We start from the raw sequence: 25,674 nt of genomic DNA, 5'->3' as shown, positions 1-25,674 counted from the left end.
GAGGATGTTTCCATTAAACTTTTAGGCTGATACTTACCAATTCTTTACACACTTGTTATAGCATCAGAAATGCACTGGATCTCAGGTAAAATCAGTATATCACCCTAAAATCTTACCAAACCAAGACAGATGTGGAAGGAAAGAGTCTAGTTTCCTTTCACCGTACAGGTTTCTCTCTGATGGATGTGAAACAGGGAACTGCTAAAAAAGAGCTCTTCTAAGAACTAAATCAAGGTCAAATAGAAAGTGAAAATAGTCTTAATTTTAAAGTTTGTTTCTTCTTAAGTTAAAGCTGTGATTCCCTCTGTGTATCATGATGTACATTGAAATCATTGATATGTTTTCATGGGTTTTCATCTTACCAAAATATACTGTAGCCTATTATAGTTTTACGATTGTTGTGGAAATAATGCAGGATACATATGTGAGATTTGTACCTTTGGACAGAGCTAGACTAGCCCTCTCCTCCATTTTTCAGCACGGTTGTCTGAACAAAACTGGATACAGAGTTGGAGGCGGGGCCCCCCCATCATTGAGTTTCTATATGTTACATACAGCCAAATAGGCTTGACTTCACTCTGTCTTAAAGTATCTGATTTTTCCGCAAACATGGGCCCATGGAGCAAGTACACTAGCGTTTCCTTTAACCACGCCTCCTAACCACTCTTCCTCTGCTCACTCAAATGAATGGCAGTTCATAATTTACTCTGCTATTAATGACACTTAATTAATGGTATTTTACAGCTATTAAGTTTCTGTTCTTAAAAATTGATTTACCTTTAAAAAAATGTTTATCCGTGACAGATGTCTCTTTCCCAATGTAACTCATTGCGAAAAAGTCTCTGTTTGACAGCTTGGCCTCTATGAAGGGTTTGCTTCAAAGCCAGACACTCTTTCTGGAGGCTTAAATGTTTATCGATTCCCTCAAATCATGTATGACAACTACAAGGAAGTAAGTAGCACTGATATGCTATAAACTTATCAAGGTTTAAGGGTTACGGTGCAAATGAAGCTAACAACTACGTATATTAACTGAACAGCAACAGGAGCAACCTATAATAATGGCCACCTGCTGACCCATGATTTAGCTGCATGTTATCTTTAGTGTTATCTGTGGAAAAAAACCGAAAATATCTGGTTCCAATAGGCTCGCTATAGTAAAGGCTTTCTTTACCAACAAATTATTTATTTGAAATCGCATCATTTGCCGCCAACTGGAAGCCAATCATGGTCGATTCTGAAACTTGAAGCATCCAGCAAACATACGTACGCTTTAAGTGGACTTATAGTGAAGCAGCAAACATCTTGTGTCTAGAAGGTTAACCTTTAAAATGAACAATATTTGCATATTCATAGATTCTGGATTTTTCAATGAGGGAGAAGGAGAAGATTTTAAAAAATTGTAACAAGGAATTTGAACTTTTGTGTCAGTGTCAGGCATAAATTGTGATCCAGAGAAATGTATTTTATACGTCTCAAAACATGTCTGGAGGGGAACTTTAGATGAATCCTAACAGAGACAGCTGGTCCCTTAAGATGGGTAGTGTGTGTTCAAACCCAGGCCGTCAGGAAGGCCACTAAACTAAAAGGCAACCAATACCACTTTTTACAAATTAGGAAAACAACCTTTACATGATCATGGAAAATTGTGGTCATAAAATGTCAAAAGTGACTAGTAGGATGAGACTGAAAGTAAAGCTAAGCCACAAGTGTTGAATCCAAATGCTAAGACACCCATGCACAAAACCAAACTGCACATCTGTACATGAATCAATGTCACATATCATTGGTTCTGAACACAGCAATTCAATGTACTGCTAATGCAGGAAAATTGTTTATGAATACAGTTTTATTTTAAGTTCAATGGTATTAATAAAATGTGCTAACGTGATGCAAAGATACAAAAGAGATTAGATACTGATGTGATGTTGATTTTAGGCTCGGTTCAGGGCCTAATAGATTGTGTCTTTTTTTTGTATCTTTGTCGAATCACGTACAAGTAAAACTCATATTAAACTATTTCAAAAGCAAAATGTTCATAGTTGAGGTTTAAACTCAAACTAAAAAATATGACAGTGGTGCAGGGAGATACAGTGGTTGGCTGCCACTCTCCAGTGACTGAGTCATTTCTCAGGCCATGTGACTTCTGTTTTCAATTTGTGGTTGGTTTGTGAAAAGACAGCAAAAGGCTCAAATGGGAAACAGTGTGTCATTTTAATGTGTGATTCAGACCATAAAGAAAAACATTAATGCTTTTAAGTTTTGTTTGTGGACAATGAAATGTTTCAGCGTTTATAAAGCTAATACCTTATATTAAGGGGGAAACGCAAACAAAAAATGGCCAATGTTTCTTGGGTGATGACCAATTTCTCTATTTATTAGTGCAACGTTTCTCTTCACTTCAGTTCCTGACAATGAATACAGAGCAGAGTATTGCATAATATATAATATGACATATAAAAACAACAACAACAACAACAACAACAACAACATAAATAATTATATATTATTATTATTATTATTATTATTTATAATAAATGTAGTATAATATATACTAAAATATTATGATTACTATATGTGCTTGACAATCAAGTCCAAAGGAGTAGTCAGTAGTCAGTAATCAGTCTCCAGTAATATTTATATATGTGTGTGTGTGTGTGTGTGTGTGTGTGTGTGTGTGTGTGTGTGTGTGTGTGTGTGTGTGTGTGTGTGTGTGTGTGTGTGTGTGTGTGTGTGTGTGTGTGAGAGTGTGTGAGAATAGCATGCAAATTTGTAGTGAAAGAGAAAATACTGTGAATGAGTAACCTTGTCCCTGATTGGTCAACAGCAGGTTCTGACTTTTAATTTCCTCTAAGGAAAATGTGCTCTGTGCGCCACTGTTGGTTAAATGTCTTATCACGAATGTCATTATAACACATACGTTTTTGCACTAGGGAAGCATATTGGTAGTGCTGATCTAAAATTATTACAATGATGTCAGATCTTGCAACTTGACATTATTGAAAGACAATTAAATTATTGCGTGACTTGTATGGATCTAAGGATTAACACACATCAACACTTAAATACAGTGAACACAGTTTAATTTAGATTGCATTAACTTGATGCTGCTTGCTTAAGAGCCCACTTCCTGATTACAAGAATCTATACTCTCAGACGTGGAAATAACCCAATACCATGTGTTTTGCTGGTCTAGGAGGAAATCCATATTTAGATCTTGATACTAAAAATGTGAGCTCATTGTCGGAAACTCAGGACGTTCCTTTTTTGTTTCCAGTTCAAACTTATTTCCACAGAAATATACCATGACTTAAAAAAAGAAAGCAACTGTCAACACCTAACTCTATTCAGAATAAACACAAAAAATATTCTAAGGTTTGACGTGATCTATCTGTTCTGGTCTTTACTTTTTAATCTGTATATCAGCTAGAGATTCATATCATCCTGGCTGAGCTTCATCCACTGTGTAACTGCGGGCTTAAGTAAACGGCTCTACCAGCTCAGTGTCTAACTGTCTAAACTCAAAAAATGGATCTGCTTAGTTGCATGTATTATTTTCATATACTGCATGAAATAGCTGACTGTGTTTCATCCAGATTCATATCAGCTCACCACCCAGTGTGTGAGTCTCGCTCCCCGGAGAGTTTCTCTACTCCTCTCCTTCCTCTTTTATCCCTTATTTTTTGTGTGTATGTAAACAGAAGTAAAGCATTTTGGGCTTCAAGGCAGAGCATGATGATCAAACACCATGCACGATCAATGACTTTGAAGAGATCTAACATCCCTTATAAATGTATTTCACACAGAAGGAACGACAGAAATGAAGTAATTCACTTCTGGAGCCAATGGCCACATGTTTTCTCTCTTCGGACTGAGAGAAAAAAAAAAAAAAAGCAAAGTTGGGGTAAGGAAAGACGCAATCTTTTTCCTTGCAAAGTGAAGTGCTAGCTCCTCGTGAGTTTTTGATTACATGGCCGAGTGACTGTAGGCCTGTAAGCTCGAGAACAGGGAGGAGTTGTAGACACGAGTTGTAGACACGAAACGTACACTAGTTTCACTAGTGTACGTTTCGTGTCTCAGATGTACAATCTTCTCATCAAGTCTGATTTCAAAAGTTCTAAAAGAAGTCAAATAGACAGAAAACAGTTACCTGGAAGCCTCAATGTGTGTTAACATCAGCATTTCCTCACTTTTCTGTCTGTTGATATGGAGTTTAATTATGAATTTGATAACAGCCATTTATTAAGCATGACTCTGAAATCATAATATGTCAAAACACAATATTTGAGTGAAAGAAAGGCTTCGTCAAAAGCTGAACTTCACCCTGTCTTTTCATAAGTCAGAGGCATTTCACACTTGAGCAGAAGCAAGTCAAGATTAGATGAGAGAAGACTTCCTGTTCTTGGTGGCGTAGCTGAAATGAGACTTCCTGTCACAAAACGTTAAGGTAAAGGCAGGCTCTTTTGGTGTGACATCACTCCCACTTGCTTGACTTGAAACCAGAGGCGAGGTTTAGGGTTTGGGGAACAAGTCCAGGAAGCTGCGTCCACTGATAACACAGAAAAACGTATGTAGTTTAAAATAACGTATTTTTTAAAAACTTATTTTCTCTTAGAATACATTTTAAAAAGCGGAAACACGGCTTCAGTTTTCTGGTGAATATCTGCCTATTGGTCCCCTCTAGGACTGTACTGTATGGTGTGTAGCCGTACACACCCTAACTCCTGGATATGGCAGGTTTCTGTGGTCTCAAGATCCTGCTGCTCTGGGCCGGGATCATCAGTTTAGCCCACTGTAAGTAATTATCTTCATCTACTTCTTGAAGGAAAGGAAAAATAATTGGTGTTTTAATATGTTGCGTCCTTGTGTCTGTCATCTGAAAGTCTTCAAAAGAATAAAAAATCCAAAACGAGTGATATCCAGCTGTAGATGATGAGGTTTCTTTTTCTAAACGCCTAATTTAGTTGTTTTGTAGCATAGTGTTGATTGTGTTTATGGGAAAGGGTTAAACACTTTCCATGCCTCAGATAGAGAGATGAATCTGTCTGCGCAAATGCTCGTCAATCTGCTCTTTTTTTTTGAAAACTTGAAAATATCACCGCACAAAATAAAATCATTTTAAGTATAAACTGAGAGCAGAAATGACAAGCTAGAGTTTATCATGTCTTTGAGTTGCGCCTCCGTTTGTGCTACTTCACGGTTCTCTAACGTTCCCACCCCAAGAACACAAGACATTACAACACATAGTTGTGATGTGAGAAGCTGATAAGTGACAGGTTTGTGAGCCCCTTTGGCAAAAGAATAAACAGTTATGTTAAATCAAAGAGTGCTGTTAATAAGAAGACTCTCTTCAAAACGTGTTCTTTCATTTGCCACAAAGCTATGGGAATTTTTGCAATCATGTTTCTGTTCTGCTTTGACATCGTGTGTGTGTGAGCGTGTGAGCGTGTGCGTGTGATAGTGCAAGTGTGCATATGTGCCAATATGTCTTTTGTGTGTGTGTGTGTGTGTGTGTGTGTGTGTGTGTGTGTGTGTGTGTGTGTGTGTGTGTGTGTGTGTGTGTGTGTGTGTGTGTGTGAGTGTTGGGGGGGGTAGTCAGAGATGAGAGGACTTTTTTTTTTTTCTGGGTGTGTCCCTGCAAGCCTTTCACTTCAACCCTAGGCTGTAGGTGTTGTATATGATACATGTCTGAGTGTGTGTGCGTGTGTGCATGCATATGGGTGTGTGTGTGTGTGTGTGTGCATGCATATGTGCGTGTGTTAAGTCAGACCCACCTTGCTGCCTCTTGCATCACTCAGAGTTCTGCTACTTTTCAACACTTCAAATAATTTCCTCTATATTCAGCGGAGATGTCTGTATACATGAGCTACATGAACCCTTCATTCTATATTTCACTCTGCTGTCTATAATGTCAGTCAGGGTCAGCATTCGTTGTCTGTGTCTGACATACAGTGTTTCTTAGCTATAGTGTGCGAGGTGAGTTATCATGGTACACCGCATCAACAGACATTTATATTTATACATGCCTTCTATTTCCATTGATCGAGCATCTTTTTTCATAATTAAAACACTGTACAGTGAAGTATCAATACTTTATTATAGCAATGAGACTATGTTTTCATAATTTTGTTTCAATTTAGTTATCTTAACATGAATACGTAAAACCATTGGTTGATATTCACTAAGTACAGTTATCCAAGTACTGTACATCAGTACTATTCTGATGTGTTTTACTTTACGGTACTTTATATGTATACAACACTACATTTCAGAGGGAAAATATGCGCATTTTCTATTGTTTCTTTGCAGATTAAGAATATGAGAATATGCAATCATCACAATGCATTGATATACAGTAAACTTAAACACCCAACAGTATAAAAAAAACACCTAGAATCAGCTCCAACAGTGTGATATACTGCATAACAGTATATCTCTTAAAGAGGTAATTTTGCCATATATTAATGGAATATTATATTTTAGGTTTGAAAGAGAAAATACATCTACAGTTTTGAATGTAAGGCATTTCATTTAAAAAATATTTTTACAAAGTGGTAGTGGTACTTTATGCAATGTGGCATGTCTTGTAAAACGAGACATGCCACAGTGTGAAAATACTCTATTACAAGTCCTACATTCTAAAACCTACTTAAGTAAAAGTATAGAAGTATTATCAGGTAAATCTACTTAAAATTATATATATCATTTCATGCTGCTTCTGCAGAAAACTTCCCCCTGTGACGGAAGAAAATGATCAAACAGTAAATACTTCTGCATGCAATGAGTAGTTGTATCACAAGTATGCATATTATGGTGTTTTACCGTGACATTTGATAGAAGAAAATATGAGACGCGCTTTCTCTGTACACACACAACTAGTCTAGATTCAAAATAGTTTCAAGTTTTCTTTAGCTGTGGCAGGACCGGGTAGTCAAAATGTTGACCACTTCCGTGTTCCATTCTGAGTTTCCTTCATTTCCTGGCAGAGCAGAGCATAGCACCAAGCAGGCTGAGACAGAGCACAAGTAAACGACTTGAGAATATGTGAAAAAAAGGGAAGTGCAGTTCGTAAAATGAAGAAGTGAGGTCAGAAATGTTAAACATGCGTGCCTGTTAATGCAAAATATGAGAAGAAAGTAGAGGCAGATAAAAAAAACTGATGGTGATAAGTGATAGAGAGAAAACTGATACATGACCATGATCCAGACACTGTATCTGTTTCTTTACTAAATGTCACTAGATTGTGGCATTGTTGAATTCCTTCTCCACGGTCGCCCTGTATCCCTTTCTCTACTTCTGCTTCTTTCTCAAACTTGGACAAAACGCTTGTGACCTTAAACCTATTCATAAAGCACAAGTGCATCTCTCAAACCTTTCACTGAAACAATTCAAATTAGTCACTGGCAAAGTATGAAGTGGGAAATGTCACTGCAGAGAGCATGCATCTCTTCTCGAATATAGAGAAACAAGAGCGCACAAAACCACATCCTGAGACTCATTGTTTGACTGTCCCCCATCACCTCTCCACTCATTGCGGTTTATATAAAGAACAAATGGACAAAACAGCCAACATGTGATAACAGTAAATTCATTCTTAAAATTAGGGATGTAGTGAGCAAACAGCCAAACTAAATTTACAAGCCTTTTCATACTTATTTTAAACCAATGTAACATCAGAAAAGAGTGTGATAAACATTCTGAAATATTATTTGAAATAATATTAGGTGACGCTGTCATTTCTAATAACTAAGAACGAGGATATAATTGAGAAAGTCTATTTGTGCTTCGATATGAGCAAGTGATATGTGCAAACTGAAACTAATTGTGCAAGTATGGAGAGGTTCTAGGTTTCAGTGCAAAGCAGGAAATCGTGGTTTGCTTTCTGAACTAGCAAGTGTGGCTCTTTGCAGCATTGTTATGGCAACCAGTTTGTTCAGCACTGCCTCCTGCAGAACTTCAGATGAAAGTGGTTGCTTTTTCTCTGTTTGACCTGACAATGCTTTTGGCCCTGCAGGAAGAGTTTTATCTGTCAGATAAGAGGACACTTTAATAGGACTCAACTTAAAGAACAAATCGAAGTTTTTGATGTTATTTGTCTCTTTTTCATTTTTTGCATATTCTGTGCACTGCATTGTACTCTTTCATGACAAAAAAGCTTTTAATGTTAAAACGTTTTCTCCGTGCAGGTCAAGGATCTCCAACTCCAAAAGGTGAGTGGGCAACACATAACATATAACAATCAATTATTATTAATTAACAATATGTTTAATTTTAATTATGCCACCAGCTGTGCTGAACCTTGTGCAACACCTTCACCTCAAACTTTATTTACTCTGTCTCATTTCTTCAGCACCAAATCAAGCATTTTATGAAATGAATTTGGCCTGACAATGGAAATAAAATGAAGGTGACCTGACTCACCCAAAGTTTTAATGGCAGACACTAATAAACAGTTCCAAAGTAAAGTATAAGTATCAGATAGCAAGCCCTTACTGGAGAAATGTGGGGACACAGTCACCTACAGACAGTTATATCGGTACAAAACATGTAAGTTTATTCCAGTTTGTGCTCATCTCAGAACATTTTGCTTTGCCAAAGTAGAATGAAACGCATATGTTCATACATTATGCAGCTAATCTGCGATGGCGGTTTGCGTTTAAGCCCAGTGCAGGAAGTAGTGTGGCATTCATAATGCTCACAGTGGTGCACAGGAAAGAAAAGTCAATCTTCAGGTCTAATTTTACTCACAGGTATTTTTCCCCAAGGTGTCTTATTGTTTTTTATGCACTGTAATTTTGACATCATGGGATATTTTGCTTCCATGTTATCTTTCAGACTAGTGGAAAGAAAACAGACAAAATACACATTGAGGTGTTAATTTTAATGTAGATTTACATTAGATAAAGCCCCATTGCATATTTCAAACTTTAGAAAAACTAATCCTTCTATTACTTTTTATTTACCATAGTGTTTTGCAAAATTTATGGAATTTTACAATACATATCTTAAAGGCCGTTTTCTCAATAAACTTTTTTTTCTCGTGTTCTGAGCAAGAAATCTCCACATCAGAAGCACTGACGTACACCAAACTTTTACAGTTTTATGCCAATCTATATTCTTAAGATTTTTACTGAAGGATTTGTTTGAATATCATTCATAGCCTGATCTATAACATGGTGAAAATAGATTTCTTTGTGGCTGTTGACGTCATTTTCTGATTTATGGAGTGATGAAAAGAGATTTTCAAAAGTCCCTTTGTAAAAAGCTTTGACTTATATGTCGATAAAATGAAACAAGAATTTTAAGCCTGGCTTTATCCAATGTTCAGATAACTGTTCTGGAAAGGTACGCAAATTAGCATATAATTTAATAACATAATGCTTTATTTGCATATTCAAACTTAACATTTCAGAAAACCTTTATCACAATAATAATATTCTAAGTGTAAGTAATCAAATGGGGAAGTTCCAGGGTGGTATCTATTAGCTCATTTTTTTAACCCTTTTCACCTGCTGTGTCTCCCCTTAATTGGCCTGCTTCAAAGCTGAGTTTGAGCAAACTAGTAATTACTGGCTGCAAAGTATCTATACTTTTGGGAGTGTAAATTTACACCCTCAAATTATGGAAAAATACTCCAGAAAATGTGCATAGTGTTTGTGCTAATTATGTTGATTAAGTTATATACAGTAATGATCCATTGATTGCTCACCCCATTAAATAAATTTATGTTTTTCTTCCCCGTCTGAAGTGCCTGCACAGTGAGACTACTGTTATTTAAGAACAAGCTAGATTTATGGGTTACTTTTAGGTTGTATATCAAGTTGTACTGTATCTGAAATCTTATTCGCTGTCTTTATGTAAATAGAGAGTTTATTTTACAGTTTCTGTGAGACAAAGTTGACGTCAAATTTGAGTCTCATCAAGTCTGGTTTAATAATAGTAAGTTTATTGACTATGTAAAGAAGCTCATTTAGGTAGCTATTGATGCAACGTTATGCCATCACTATACCTCTGTTGACACAATCCTGTTGAGGTTGGCCACCATTTGCTCTTGCCTAGTGCTACTATGTTTTTTTTTTCACCTCTTCTCTTCTTGATAAAACAAATGTGAGGGAAGGATTAACACGTTGCAACCCCATATTTGTAACGAGAGGAAACAGGATTCATGTGGTCATCATCATGGAGGGAAAATGCTACGTGTAGCTCCTTTGATGAAGTAGGAGCTAGCATTGAGATATTGTCTTTGGCCTGATTTTGGTTTTCTTGGAACACAGATGTTTCAACCCTCTTACCTCCAAACACCACCACAATTTCCACTTTACCTTCGATGACCAGCTTATCTGTCACCGCCTCAACTCCACGCAAAGTGACAGCAGCTCCTGTCACGCCTTCAAACACCTCAACAACTGCCCACAAACCTCCACTCACCGCACCAACCCTCACCTCAAACTCCCCAAATCCAGAGCCCAGTTCAGCCCTCATGACTGGTAATGTATTCTGACTCAGTTTTATTGGGAACATTAGTGTTGCATTCAGCATGATATTGCTGTTATATGCATTATATCAGGTAAGAATGTTAGTCAGACTTTACTGTTGGACAGTTAAGTATTTCTACATGAAGGTGACCTCCAGCATGCTCTCCATCTTACAGCCACCACTGCTCCTCCTGCAAGCACCTCTCTATCACCCTCACCCACAACCAGCAAGCAAATAAATTCTCAGAATACCACCACTCAAATCCAGACTTCACCTCCAAACACCACGCCCAACATGACCATGACTCCTACAACCAAAGGTTTGATTTTTCTCCTTACATGCCCTCCACTTGTCTTGTTGAGGACTGCGATAAGTAGGGACAACAGTTACTAACACTAGCACTGCTAAGGAATGGATTACTAGAAGTTCATGAAATACTGACACTTGCTTCACTTGCAAGTTGCTTCGTAGTTTTCAAAGTTTTATAATTGTATATTAATATTTTGTTGTTTCCTTCTCTAATCTCATTTTAATGTGTTCACCAAACACCACACCAGCCCCTCCCCTCCACCTCCAGAGTGTGAGTATCACTATAATTTTTCATTTTTTAACAAACCACTAATTATATTTTTTTCCAACATCTACATGAACAAACTGTCTGAGAATGACAGATGTCCTCAGGTGGTTTGTATTAACCACAGCAGGAGATTTTATAACTCTGTTGATTTTGTGTTCAGGTTTTTACAATGTCACAGCCATCCAGTTTGGCTTCCAGGTTGACATTTTGAACTTTACCCCCGCCAACTACAACGTCACCGTTAAAGAAGAGGGCCGACCAGGCAAACCCATCGTTCAGTCCTTCAATCAAAAATCACATAAAATCCCATATCTGAAGCCCTGTACTGAATATGAGCTCAATGTGACATTCATCGATAACGCTGGCAAAGCAACACCCTGTAAACACATTGAAAATAGAACTATGACACTGACACTGAATATGAGTGAGTAAAAATAATTCATACGTTTGATTTTCATTGTATTTTATTTTAATCTATAAAATGTGACCGACAGACGGATGTGTGCAGATCATTTCACTTATGTATTTCAGATCAAACTGAAGTTGAAGAAGGCAGCTGCATGCCTGGATATGTTTGTTACCGGAGTAACTGGGACATCAGCTCTTCACTCTCAACAAAAAATTATATTCCAGCTATGCCATGCAAAAGCAACAATACAGAGTTCTGCATCAAACCTGGTTACAATGACATATGCACAAATTTAACTACAAGCTTCACTTCAGGAAAGTGTGGGGCTTTCTTTCACCTCACCAAAGACATCACTGTTGGTATGTACAGTAGAGTCATTGTGTGTTTTCAAATTGCATGTGGACTTTGGGTCATGATGTTTAATGTCTGTGACGTTTCCTTTCTTTCTACAGATTTCTTAGATCCAAAGGAAATAACTCAGACAGTTCCAACTGAACTTCCTGCAAAAATTGAACCAAATTTACCTCCAAACTGCAGCAATCTCACCATTGATTACACCTGTCAGGGTAAGTGGAAAGACGGGAGGTAAAGAGACTTTGTCTATCAACATTATGAATGGATTTATATGGAATATATGGAAACTAAAGACCATTGGCCACAGTAGACCCAGTGAGCACTAGACGGGATTTAGACGTCTAAATCTGGTTGAAAACTGGTTGAAATCGGGTCTAAACGTCTATAGACGTCTTTTCAACCGGCTAAAACACGGTTACAACTTCAACAAAACACCATTTGGTTGATAATGTGTTCTGTTGTAACGTAAGAGAGACGACATTAACATATTATATACATTATAGTATTTATGTAAAGTATTCAACTGGTCGTTGAAATTTAATGTTTCACATAAAAAGTCGGAAATATCGGACTTTATCGACTATTTGCTGCTAAAATAAGCTTCTAGGACGTCGTGATCCGGTCATTTTTATACATTACTCTTAAATAAGAAAGTTCGCTTACAGCTGTAACGCGCATGCGCAAGAATAACTTCGACTGCACGAGAGGAACGGCCGAGACTCACGAGACACGACGACAGGAACGAGCTGATGAACACGAGGCTTCACGCTGCACACACTGTGTAAGTACTTCAACTACTGGATTCAGTTATTCACGATGCAGGCGAGGCTGCTAGCTTGTAGCGTTAGCATGCTAGCTTGTAGCTACTGCTACCTGGACAACAGTAAACATTAATATGTGTGTAAGTTAATGTTGATGTGTTTATGGGCTGTCGCTGTAGTTCACTGATATAAAGTGAGTTTTAGGCCATTTTACATCCAAACTACATTACAGAGAGCTAGTGGGGCTGTACACAGTTTAAATGGGGAGGTACACAGTTTAAATGGGGCTGTACACAGTTTAAATGGGGAGGTACACAGTTTAAATGGGGCTGTACACACAGTTTAAATGGGGAGGTACACAGTTTAAATGGGGCTGTACACAGTTTAAATGGGGCTGTACACAGTTTAAATGGGGAGGTACACAGTTTAAATGGGGAGGTACACAGTTTAAATGGGGAGGTACACAGTTTAAATGGGGAAGTAGTGAGTAAAATAAATTGATGTACAAACAAGAAGACAGTCAGAACATTGTTGTTTGGCATAGAGCAACATATAAACAATATAAAGTATTATAATGTGTAATATGCCAGTGAGCATCTTTACGTTGAAAAGACGTTTAAAATCGATTATGGTCACCGATGAACAGACTGGTTCAAGAGTTAATATGTTTTATAATTCTTGTTTAATTTACAGACATCCATCTGAAATATGACAGATCATCTGAAACCGGCTCCTGGAGGCTTTGACAACGACATTTAAAGAAGAAACGGGAGATTCTGTTGTGTGCATTTTCAATTTCATTGTAGTTGTATGAATAAAAACTAATTCATTGTTGCCTGTGTCAGATGGTCTTATTTGTCCTGTAAACTGTTAATGTGTTACTATGACTACGTGTTTAATGGCTACATATTTTACTGTGAGCAGTTTGAGGTTCAAAAGATGTTTAAAAGACGTTTATGTCTAAAAGTGGTTAAAAAGTGAAAGTTTATTCAACGTCTATCTGTAGACGTCTATTAGACGTTCACGTTTAGACCACATTTAGACGTGATTTGCAATATTGGCTTTCAACTGAGAAATGTGGATATGGTTTCATAGTAAGCCTCTAAAGTGATAATATAACATTATTAGCACAACGTAGAGGATTACAAATGCACTATTGCAAATCACGTTGACATGTGGTCTAAACGTGAACGTCTAATAGACGTCTACAAATAGACGTTGAATAAACTTTCACTTTTTAACCACTTTTAGAGTCTTTTCAACGGAAAAATGCTCACAGCAGATGCTCAACAGTTTTATTTAAATCTGAATCTAAATTGTCTGTTGGGGGTAAGAGGAAGAGGAGGTAGCCTGTTGCTTTGTGCTCTCTGTAAATAAAATATTTATTTATTTGCTGTGAATGTGTTCACATTTGAGTCTACGTGCTCATTGGCACCAAGAAACAAATACCAGCTGTAGAAGAAAAGCTGTCATCCTTGTGTCTCCACAGAAACCAGTAAACTCAATAACACCAAGAAACTGTCTGATCTGGAGCCCTTCACAGACTACAGCTGTACTGGTCAGATCAAGAAAAACAATGTCCCCGTAAAAAACACGACTGCTGTCAAAGTCAGGATTGACTGTGGTATGTTAATATTCACTTCACCTCCGTGCATTGATAAGAACCAGCTTGTATCCTGAGATAACTTTGGAGAAAAGAACAGCTCCAGATGTTAAGTTCAGTGTTACAGATGTCTGATGTGTTCCAACAGATCTTACAATAAGCTTCACACAGAAAACTGCCACCAACACCTCCATTCAGTTGAGATGGGACACGACCAGTAGGAAGTGTGGAGCTGTCCTTCCTGATCTTAAGAAGCTTTCTTATGCCTGCAGTTGTAGCCCTCACTACAATCAGAAACAAAATAGTAAGTAAAAGTATTTAGAGTATTCCTATTATCATTTGATTCATTTTACAGGAATGCACTTTTGTAAGTCTTTGGAGATCATTTTACTTGTCAGTTTACCTAAATAGTGAAACATACTGTTGACATTTGACTCAGTGCTTCATGCTAACACTTTAGCATGCTGAGTGTTTTAGCTTGCAGGGCCACAGTTGGTGATCTACCAATGACACATTGATGATATTGATTGAATGATTGACTGACTGATATCTATTTTCTTGTCCCTTTATGGGTAACTTGACCAACAAAACAATCTGCTGTTTTATATTTTCCGTTATTCTGTTTTTGTCGCATTGTTGTTTAGTTAATCACAACCAAACTGTGTTGCAGTTCCAGCTAACGTGAAACCGCCAGGAGGAGCATGTATTATTGAAGGACTGGAACCATTTACCACCTATAACTGTGACGTCCAAACCAAATACAACGACAAGACAGTTAACCAAACAACTAGAGTTATCCACAAAACTGAGGCGGGAAGTAAGTGTCTAAAAAAAAGACAGCCTATTTATTTATTACGGTTTTATTTATAATATTATTTTTCAGATTTTCTGATTCTTCTGACTCTGGAGTTTGGTACCAGAGTAATTATTGACTAGAATTATAGACAGATACATTACAATTAATTTGTAAAAATATATATAACGTTTTTCATTTTCATTCACTGTAAATCATGTCTTTAAACAATGGATTTTAAACAAACAACAACTTTAAGTGGAATAAACTTTTTTTTATGTAATGTACATGTTATTCCATTAACTTATATGTCTGCCAATTATATACCATTTCTTAATTAATTTGTTTCCTGCTTTAACATCTACAGTTTGCATTTCAGGGTAGCTTTATTACAAAAATAAGACACATGTGATGTCCAACCTACAAATTCCTCACACAACTTCCATAACATAAAAGCTGTTTGGGACAAAACGTTTTAGAAAATGTATAAAACATCATCACTTATCATTTATTGACATACAAGAATACAGAATACTAACTAAATAATGATGAATAATATTACAAATTCTGTTATCTTTTTTTTTTTACTTTGAGTTTATAACAATAATTGTTTTCAAAGTAAATTAGATCATCTTTATTAGAGAATGTGTCTATATATCACTACTGACAACCAGGACAACCAATACAGCAACACACTAATGATGCTTATTAGTGTTAAAACGGCCATTAAAGCTAACTTCAGTGTCACTTTGACTGTGAGTCAGTGTTGTATCTAAAGGGAAATATGTTGTTTTTCTTCACTCTCTTAGTACCAGAAGCTATCACTTCACTGAAGGTGAATCATCCAGAACATAACGTGATAAGAGTAACTTGTTCTTATGGAAAACGTTGGAATGGGCCTGAGAAGACATACACTGCACGTCTTTATAACGGTGGTGTCAAGACTAATGAGCTTGAAAACGGAAAGTGCGATTTTGAATTCAAAGATCTAAGCTACTCAACAGAATATAGACTGGAGGTTTGCATAATCCTAATTTTTGGTTTCACAAAATTATTATACCTTTATCAATAGTTTTGTTCAAATGCTGTAATTCCTAATTAATGGATTGTTTGTGTTTCCAGGTGACTGCTTTTAATGGATATCATCGGAGCGAGCCCAAGAAAGACACTGTTTTCACTTCCTGTAAGTGCTGTTTAAATTAATGCCACAAATTGTCTCACATTGTTCAGTAAAATATTGTGACACATTTCGCTTTGACAGACGGTGCACACTTACATTTCTATTCATTGCATCTTTAACATAAATGCCACCATTTTCATATTATTTCTCCATCATTTTACAGATAATGACAAAGCTGTCATTGGGTTTCGGGTTTCCCTTATCATCCTTACATCTGTGGCTCTGCTTTTGGTCGTCTACAAGATTTACATTCTGAAGCACAGAAAGTCCCAGTAAGGGTTATTCTGTCAGTTTGACTGTGATTGTTTTGTTTTATACATATAAACACTTCCAATACATATATTTTCATTTACAGTACATGAAGATATCTATTATTGCATTTCAGACATAAGCTCTTTGTGTAGGCCTTTTTTTCTCCATTCTTTATATATAGTGTCTGCATTAATAAATGATTTGGGGACAATCATAAATATTTTTTTTGTAATTTGCAGTAACTTGGGTGAAGACATGATGCTTATTTCTACAGCAAGTGAGTAGACTTTAAATATGTTTCAGAATCCTGTATTTTGTCTTGAACCAGATGAATAAAGCCTTGTTTGAGTATGTGATAAATGGCCTCACCTCTAGCCGCTACTTTTTTTCAACGATTAACGATGTTTGTAAAAATCAGAGTATACAGATGCATTCCTTTATCCCTTGTTAGAAAATGTAGAAGCATGTTGCAAGGGAAATAATTCATAAAAACAAAAAATATTTATATTTTTAATATTCAAATATTGACTATACTGTAATTAATAAATTACTATTAGCATTACATTGTATCTTTGTCTTATTTGCTGGTTTGCTGTTGTAGATGACGAGGAGAACCTGCTGCCTGTTGAGCCGATTGCAGCAGAGGTCCTGCTGGAAGCCTACAAGAGGAAGCTCGCTGATGAGGGAAGACTTTTCCTGGCAGAGTTTCAGGTTCATTTTATATCTTTGTTATTTTTGGAGCATTGTTTTTGGTCTGTATTGGTCTTGTTTGGATGGATTGGAGTGGCAGAGAAGAAGATGTTCAATAGCCTAGTAGGAGTCCAAGGCTGGACCTGAACCAATGATGTTGTGCATGCTAAGGGCCTTGGACAATTTTTGATTAGAAGTGTGTGGGCTGTGGAATTGCTGCTTGGTGTTTGGCAAATGACACAACTTGTTCCTGCTTTCAGAGCATCCCCAGAATCTTCTCGAGGTACACCGTGAAAGAGGCCAAGAAGGCCTGTAATGTCCCCAAGAACCGCTACGTGGACATCCTGCCATGTGAGTCTGTCCAACAACACCTGAGGCGTTTTAGATAACAGGGATGAATGCACCTGCTGGATGTGTAATGTGTTTTGTTATTCACTGTTTTTACCAATAAACTTCACCAACAAAACAGTAAATCACACCATCCGTGGTAACTAGGCTTGTCTATTGTGATGTTGCTTACTGAATATACTGTGGCAGCCATTTATTTAATATTCCTAGGTGTATTCAAATATTTTGGGAAATGTTGCAAATCAGTGAGCAGGTTGGTTTTATTCGAAAATCGATCAATGTGAGATTTACCTATTACATTACATGTTATGTCTCCATAAACAGTTCCTTCATTTTAAGAAAATGTACACACATTCCTCGTTCATTAAGGGGTTGTTTTAGGGTTGTTAAGGTGTCTTTTGGGATTTTTCTTTTTAAATAATCTATTTATTAATTTCCTGTCTTCCCAGATGATTATAACCGTGTCCAGATGACCACCGGAAATGGAGAGGCAGGATGTGACTACATCAATGCCAGCTTCATTGATGTATGAAAATGACTCACATAATACTACTAAAGCTTTTACAACCACTGCTGCCATCATAAGAATTATCAAACAACATACAAATTTAATCATATAAAGATAATAGCCAGAATAGCTATGTTAGAGGACTACATTTTTGGCCTAACTGCACAGTTTTGCGGAGCTAAATAGACACATTGTTCATGACTCATTTCTGATATTACACACCTTATTGAGCATCGTTTGTTTTCCTCCTGAAGGGGTTCAAGGAATCCAAAAAGTACATTGCAGCTCAAGGTAAAATAAAGTTCTCATATTCTTCAAACATTCAGCCAGTGCAGCTGTCATTGTGTCACATGTTTCTGTATGAGACTTTTGAGATAATCTGTGTGTGCTGCAGGGCCGAAGGAGGAGACTGTGAGTGACTTCTGGAGGATGGTCTGGGAGCAACAGTCCTCCATCATTGTCATGGTAACACGCTGTGAAGAGGGAAACAGGGTAAGAACAGGAGTTTAAACTGTTTGTCCTGCCTTCTCCTCTTATCCTCCTCCTCTCATCCACCTCCTCTTGTCCTCTCAATCCCACTGCCTCCATGTTTGAAAAGTTCTCAAAAAAGAGGTGAGCTTATCTAAGGTCTATTTGTACTGGTCCACTACAAAAAGACCTCAGTGAAGCTCATCTAATTTGTATGGCTCAGTGTTCGATTAGTCTTTTGTGTGTGTGTGTGTGTGTGTGTGTGTGTGTGTGTGTGTGTGTGTGTGTGTGTGTGTGTGTGTGTGTGTGTGTGTGTGTATGTGTGTGTGTTGCCAGTTCCAGGTATAACAGTGTGTCGTGTTTTGTGAGAAGTGTGTTCAAGACTTGCAATTACAGTGCAAAGGAAAATGTGTTTGTATGTTTAGTGCCTTTGTTTAAGGCATGGTTACAAAAGTTAATGTTTTGATGCTTAAGCATTCACTTTTAGTGTGTAAGCAATCACAAAAAAGAAAAACATTTCCATAACTGACTGACTTGAGTCTGTCTTTCACTTAAACACACTCATGTCATCGGCCACATATAGGCTACTGTATCAGATATAGACAAGATGTAGACAAGCCCAAAATTCACACTCATGCGCACCCTGTGGTCTCATCATTTTGCAGAATGTTTGTACTTGTCTGCTTTTAACATGCATCAACTGCATATTTGACTTTTGGTTTGAAGTGCGCAATCAACCGTGTTACTGATGTGTTGCTGAAACGCAATTTTGTGTTGCAGGTCAAGTGTGCGCAGTACTGGCCGTCTCCAGACCGGGAGACAGAGATCTTTGAGGAGTTTATAGTGAAGCTGAACTCAGAGGACCACTGTCCGGATTACACCATCCGCCATCTCAGCCTAACTAATGTGAGTCTCCATCAAACGTTTAATATGGAAATATATGTTCTTGCTTTTTAACTTGTGTGTGTACGTATGTGAGTATGAGTAGAGGAAGAGGCCAGTATTTTTGTCCATCTTTATCTTAATACACTTGATTGAATATTTATTGTTCAGTGTTTTTATATGCTTTGTGAATATTTGCATAACCATGTGTGTCTGCAGAAGAGGGAGAAGAACTCAGAGAGGGAGGTGACCCACATCCAGTTCATGAGCTGGCCGGACCACGGCGTCCCCGGGGAGCCACATCTCCTCCTGAAACTGAGAAGGCGTGTCAATGCTTTCAAGAATTTCTTCAGCGGCCCCATCGTCGTTCACTGCAGGTAAGTTCAAGCTCCCGTTCTAGATCAGCTCACGTTTTTCTTCAACCTCTGTTTTTTCAATTAGCAATTTGAATTTGCCAATTGTAGAACATAATTGTGCTTTTGCTACATTAGATGTGATCTCTTCCTTTTTTTAAGTAGTTGGTTGGCACTACACTACAGAGTGCAATTTTTTCCAGTATTTATTGCATTACTGACATACCAGAGCTGCACTCATTTGTACCTTAGATTCTGTAAGGTGTTTTGTGCAATTTGTCTATATGGCAGTCATATACCTTCCTATTGTCACCACCTTATTATTTTTTTATCTTTATATACAGTACATGTCTTTAATAAACATGTGCTACTGTTTGCATCTAGTTTGATGCTAAACTGCATTTAGTTGTACCTATACAGACTGTGTGGCAGTAAAGTACGTTTTTATATCGAAGTTATTCCAACTTGGACTCCTAACACTCCTTCAGATTAGAATATTTAACTTGTTTTTAGGGGGACTCATCAGGCCGTTTCCCGTCTATTTGCTTCAAAACTGATGCTTGACTTCATCTTTACTTGCCACTGATAGACATGTGTACCATCATGTATTAACACTGTTATTCTTGTGTAGCGCGGGAGTCGGCAGGACAGGCACCTACATTGGCATCGATGCCATGATGGAGGGTCTGGAGGCGGAGGGCAGAGTGGACATCTACGGCTACGTAGTTAGACTCCGCAGACAGAGATGTCTAATGGTTCAAGTCGAGGTGAGATATCAAGGTCATATTTTAGGCACAGTGTGTGTCTCATTACAGATGAATTAATTGGCTGAGTATGTTGACGCACACAAAGAATGTGACTCCAGGTCTCAGTGTATGTGCTCACAGATCACAGACCAAACGTACAGGAAGTAAAGCAACATGAACAAACAGCTCAGCTCAGACAATTAAGCAGAAAAGGATACACAATCATAGACACAGCCATTGTGTAGGTAGACAAACAAACATACACTGTATATATTGAAGTTGCTACAGTGTACTTTACACTTTTGTACAAGATTAAGGTCTGATTGATAACTACACTATACAGACCTTTTTATTCTGAGATTATTAATGCATTATTTAAAAGCAGGTATATTTTAATGAATTAATTTACAATACCTTTTTTTTATTGTAATGGCACACTGTTTGAAATCTATAATAATTTTGGTGGCACTTCAGGATCTTGGCGTTATTTATTTTGTCGATGTACATTTTATATGTGTCACACTGTACATGGCTGGTTAAATGAGTGTGATGGACTGAAACTGTGTGCTCTCTAGCGCCCACCAGAGGGCAGCAGCTAAAGAAAGTTAACAGTGCACAGAGAGTAAGTACGTAAAATTAGTTGTTTGTAGCACCTTTCAAAAGTTGGTTAACAGGAGAATATAGCACAAAAACAGCAAAACAATGGAGGCATCACAACTTAAAAAAAGGTACATTATTCAAGCACAGCAACAAAAAAGATCTTCAGCTGTGACTTAAATTGCCAAAATCTGAGATGTGGATTGTATAGCTCAACAGCAGTTTGTCTTATATCCCCAAACTGTCTGTCCTTTGGTTTTTAAATACATTTTTCCTCCTGCAGGCCCAGTACATCCTGATTCACCAGGCGCTGCTGGAGCACAATCAGTTCGGAGAGACTGAGATCACTGTGTCTGAGCTCCACAGCACACTGAGCACGCTAAAACAGAAAAACTCAGGAAATGAACCCACCTTAATGGAGGATGAGTTTGAGGTATGAGATTCCAAAACATTAATGTTTATGATCCATTTAAAAGCTATGTAAAAATGTAGTCCTACCCTTTGTCTATATCCTTCCCACCTCTTATTATTTAATAAGAAGAAATGACGATCTGGTGAAACATCTTTGTCTAATAATTCAGAGACTCCCCATCTATAAAAACTGGAGGACAATCAACACAGGGATCACAGACGAGAACAAGAAGAAGAATCGCTCTTCATCTGTCATCCCATGTAAGTATCAGCTCAACACAGGGACAAATTACAATTTAAACTATGGAATAACAACCGTGATGTATCTGTATATATGCACTGTGTTTATTATGCGCATTACAGTGAACATGCAATCATATACCAGAGTAATTATCTTCAATTTCACTTCACTCAGATGACTACAACCGAGTGCTGCTGAAGCTTGATGAAGGACGCAGTCATGACAGTGACCCCAGTGAGGAAGATGAAGAAGAGTCATCAGATGAGGAGAATGAGGAGTCCACTAAATACATCAATGCATCCCACATAGATGTATGTTATTTTACTGGCCCTTTCAGCTTATTAACTAACCTGATTCTGCATACTGTACCGCCGACATTAACCTGGATGCCAAAACAAAAATAAGTAGTATTTTGTTTCAATGCAGCAAGACAAACTGTGTCCCTGTTTCCATCTTTCCTGTTGTAGCAGGTGTTATCTCATTAACTCTGAATGAATCTTGCATTCAGCCAGTCGAATTTTAAGACAAATCTAATCAAATCACATCCTATTTGTTATGTGTTTTCTTACCTGCACAGGGATACTGGGGCCCTCGCGCCTTCCTCACAGCACAGACTCCACTGCCAGACACCATGGCTGACTTCTGGTCGATGGTTTGCCAGAAGAAAGCATCTACTATTGTCATGCTCTCAGACTGCAGTGAGGGAGATAAGGTAAAGTATCATGCACATATCATGATATATAATGTTGTATCTACCTTACATACGGAATGCACTATGCTCTTGGTGCATATACTGTATGGGAGATACAATTGTTTTCTTATGTGTCTTCTTGTTCACAGGAGTCTGACTGTGTCTACTGGGACAAAGACAAGAAAACATTTGGGGAATATGAGGTGGAACTGGCAAGCACAGACACCTCCCCAACGTTCATCAGCCGCAACATGCTGATCCGTCACGTTAAGGTGATACAACAGTAACCTACTAACAAAGTCTAAATCTATTCCCATATTTATCAGCATCAGCCTGTGATCTGACTTGTCATTTCATTGTAACAAGCTGTTTAAACCCGACACTTCTGTCAACAGAGGAAAGAAAGTCGGCCAGTGAAACAGTTCCAGTTTTTGAAGTGGGCGAGCGGCGACCTGCCGGAGAAAGCTCAAGATCTCACGGACATGATCAAGGACATCAAGAACAGCTGTGGCAGCAAATCACAGAGGAGCTTGCCCATTGTGGTCCACTGCAAGTAAGACAACCTCACAGAAAATGTCCCCTGGAATCTTAAAGGGGCAGTGTGTATATAGCCACAACAGTAGCTTTCAAAGCTCAATTTCAAGCCTTTAAACTCTTTTGGAGAACAAATCCTCCCCTCCAACTTTAGTTTCTGGGCAGATCCAAGTTGTGATTCCTACGAGGTCAGTTTAAAGAGCTTGATAAAGGTCACAGATCATTTGATACCAATTTAAACTATAAAGTTACATACCTTAGGTATTTATAGAAAAATAACAGCAGATTTTAATTTTAGCACCTTAAATTTGTCAAACATTTCAGGGGACACTAGACTTGCTACATTTTAACAAATCACTAATCAATGAACAAGAATTTACTTTATGAATTAATGGTATATATCTTACTAAAATATGTTTAATCAGAGAAGCAGTTAATCAGAGTTATATTGCAACCTTATTCTTGGAAGATGTTTATATGATTCTTGTCTGTGAGGAGTTTCTTTTCTCCAGTTGAAATACAAGACTTGAGAAATAAATAATCCATAGGTATGACCATGATTGTATAATTGGGCCCATCTTTCTCAAACTTCTAATAATTACAGTTAAGGATGCTCTAAAGAGACAATTTAATAGTCTGAGTCTGGCCTGAAAAATATATTTTCACTAAGCTACGTAAAACAAAGTGGAAGATTGATGATTAATCATGTGTATAAACAGAACAGGAATAACCTAGCACAAAACAATCAAATATGTGTTTTTTTTGCAAAACATTGTCTATTCAGGTCATTTTTATTTGTCTGAAATCCTCAACATATCCAGAAGCAATTAACAACAGCAATCTATACATGCTATATACTATATATGCTGCAGCCTGCTACGACCAGGAAAAAGGAAAGTTAAAAGGATTAATGGGAACAAATAATGAAAATAATGGCAAAAGTGTGATCTAAACTTTGTGTGTGTGTGTGTGTGTGTGTGTGCGTGCGCTACCTCTCCTCAGTGATGGCTCGTCCCGTTCAGGGATTTTCTGTGCACTGTGGAACCTGCTGGACAGCGCTGAGACTGAGAAGCTGATGGATGTTTTCCAGGTGGCCAAAACCCTACGCAAGGAGAGACAAGGCATGCTCTCCAACCTGGTAAGAAAGAGGAACCCAATATCAGTCAGCACACAGTGTCACAGCTTTAACTCCCAACAGCACAGAGTGTAAAGTTTTATAGCACTTGGCTGGTCAGGGACTCAATAATTTCAATAATTGACAGATTCTGTTCTGCCAAGGTAGAGGAGTTTTTATGTACCTCCTATATGCTGTAGTAGGTTTTACCAAAGGTTAAATGTATTGTTAATTTATTTAACTTCTTATATAGTTTTTGGATGACAGTAGAGGTCTATGGCTCAGAAGAATCAGCTACACTTGTTAGAAGAATAAATTAATTGTTGGTTTTGTATTTTCTGGCATTTTTGGACAAAACATATAGAATATCGCAAGATGAATATACTAAAATCTGTCTGCGTCTCTTACAGGAGCAGTACCAGTTCTTGTACGACGCCCTGGAGGGGGTCTTCCCTGTCCAGAACGGGGAAGTGAAAGCAGTACAGGCCTCTGCAGGCGACTCCGTCCAGATTGTCAACGAAACCAAAGCAGGGGAGAAGGTTGAGCAGCCAGCCAGCACTACCAGCAACAACCAGCAGGGGGAAGCAGAGAGCACTCCTCTTGTTGCTGATGGAGGGAAGGAAGACAAAAAAGAGGAGCCTGAAACTGAGACAGCACCACTGGAGGACACCAGCAATGATGCCACTGTCACTGTGGAGGTCTGAGAGGGCTGGCTGGCTGGTGGTTGTGCCTTTTACTTTTGGGAATAAGCGCTTTAGTTGAATGCTTTCTTTTAATTACTTTACAGTATGAATGTATGCACATTGTAAAGCTTTTACACTGTTATTTGTTGAGATTTGTTGAAGAATTTGATCAAATATTTTGTTAATTTCCAAAATTATGATTTTTCTAAGTTATAAATATTTTTAGTAGGAAAAGTGTAAGAGTGCAAATAAGTTCTGTGATTAATGTTTACTGGAAATGCTGTCGTCAAACTAAGGGCCATGGTGAGAAAGTTTAAATTATACCTAAATAAGTGCATGTTGAGTTTGAGTTAGTTTCTAAATTTTTCCCCCTTAAATAAAAATATTTTATTGTCTACAGTTAAACATACACACACACATTTATTTCAGTAAGTTTTAAAATGTGTCATGTGACACTGGGTCATTTCATTAAAAGACACTTACAAAAAGAGTGTTATTTATGTTGATTATATGCATATTAACAATAAAGTTTCATTTTTTTCTGCAGAGATTAACATTATTTTGCTGGATTTACCAAGTAAATCAGCTTCTTAAAACTGTTTTCATGATCTCAAATGAGAGATGTCAGTGCTCCTCTCTCGCTGGCTTGGTTCTGTTGGAAAGACAATGTCACATATTTACGTTCACCATTCATGATTAAGCATTATTTAAATCAATATCTGATGACAGTTGTGGAGTTGTCAGCTAGCTAGTGCTCATCAAAAGACGTGACAGGTGAAGACAGTGCCCTAAAGATTAAAAAGGAGGGCTTCTGACTGAAGGTTGCCAGTTTGATTACCTTCGAACACCAAGAATATTAGTGAATAACGCTCCCAAGAACTCCCCACTGGATTGCCTTTGATCAAGGCACTTAACACCCAACTGCTTTATAGACTGGTTCAACTGGTGTTTGGTTGTTCCTGAAAAAGCTCAGTAAAACCCACTTAGAAAAAAAAGTTACAAC

General features: G+C 37.7%; 1 protein-coding gene across 1 annotated transcript; it reads left to right on the top strand.

Annotated features, from left to right (window-relative positions):
* Positions 1 to 931: 931 nt before the first annotated feature.
* On the top strand, positions 932 to 25,217 carry ptprc (protein tyrosine phosphatase receptor type C). Its single transcript, XM_054602956.1, has 32 exons — positions 932 to 952; positions 4,685 to 4,794; positions 8,187 to 8,210; positions 10,275 to 10,487; positions 10,652 to 10,852; positions 11,034 to 11,056; positions 11,214 to 11,477; positions 11,585 to 11,821; positions 11,915 to 12,028; positions 14,067 to 14,201; positions 14,329 to 14,484; positions 14,851 to 14,997; positions 15,783 to 15,991; positions 16,096 to 16,156; positions 16,317 to 16,425; positions 16,645 to 16,682; positions 17,007 to 17,116; positions 17,356 to 17,446; positions 17,893 to 17,969; positions 18,206 to 18,242; positions 18,346 to 18,443; positions 19,200 to 19,325; positions 19,521 to 19,678; positions 20,286 to 20,421; positions 21,281 to 21,430; positions 21,579 to 21,669; positions 21,824 to 21,960; positions 22,227 to 22,361; positions 22,490 to 22,612; positions 22,736 to 22,893; positions 23,877 to 24,012; positions 24,399 to 25,217. Exons 1-32 carry the CDS (start codon positions 932 to 934, stop codon positions 24,690 to 24,692), a joined length of 4,119 nt encoding a protein of 1,372 aa, XP_054458931.1. The 3' UTR covers positions 24,693 to 25,217.
* The last annotated feature ends 457 nt before the right edge of the window (positions 25,218 to 25,674 follow it).

Source organism: Anoplopoma fimbria, chromosome 8, assembly GCF_027596085.1.
Source record: "Anoplopoma fimbria isolate UVic2021 breed Golden Eagle Sablefish chromosome 8, Afim_UVic_2022, whole genome shotgun sequence".
Lineage (NCBI taxonomy): Eukaryota > Metazoa > Chordata > Actinopteri > Perciformes > Anoplopomatidae > Anoplopoma > Anoplopoma fimbria.
The sequence above is the reverse complement of the archived record's forward strand: the minus strand, read 5'-3'. Positions and strand labels throughout refer to the sequence as shown.

Excerpts from the sequence above, each read along its gene's own strand:
- ptprc (XM_054602956.1), top strand. The coding sequence starts at position 932 with ATGTATGACAACTACAAGGAA. Across the intron at positions 12,029-14,066 it reads CATTGATTACACCTGTCAGG|AAACCAGTAAACTCAATAAC; the intron begins GTAAGTGGAAAG and ends GTGTCTCCACAG. Across the intron at positions 19,679-20,285 it reads CCCATCGTCGTTCACTGCAG|CGCGGGAGTCGGCAGGACAG; the intron begins GTAAGTTCAAGC and ends ATTCTTGTGTAG.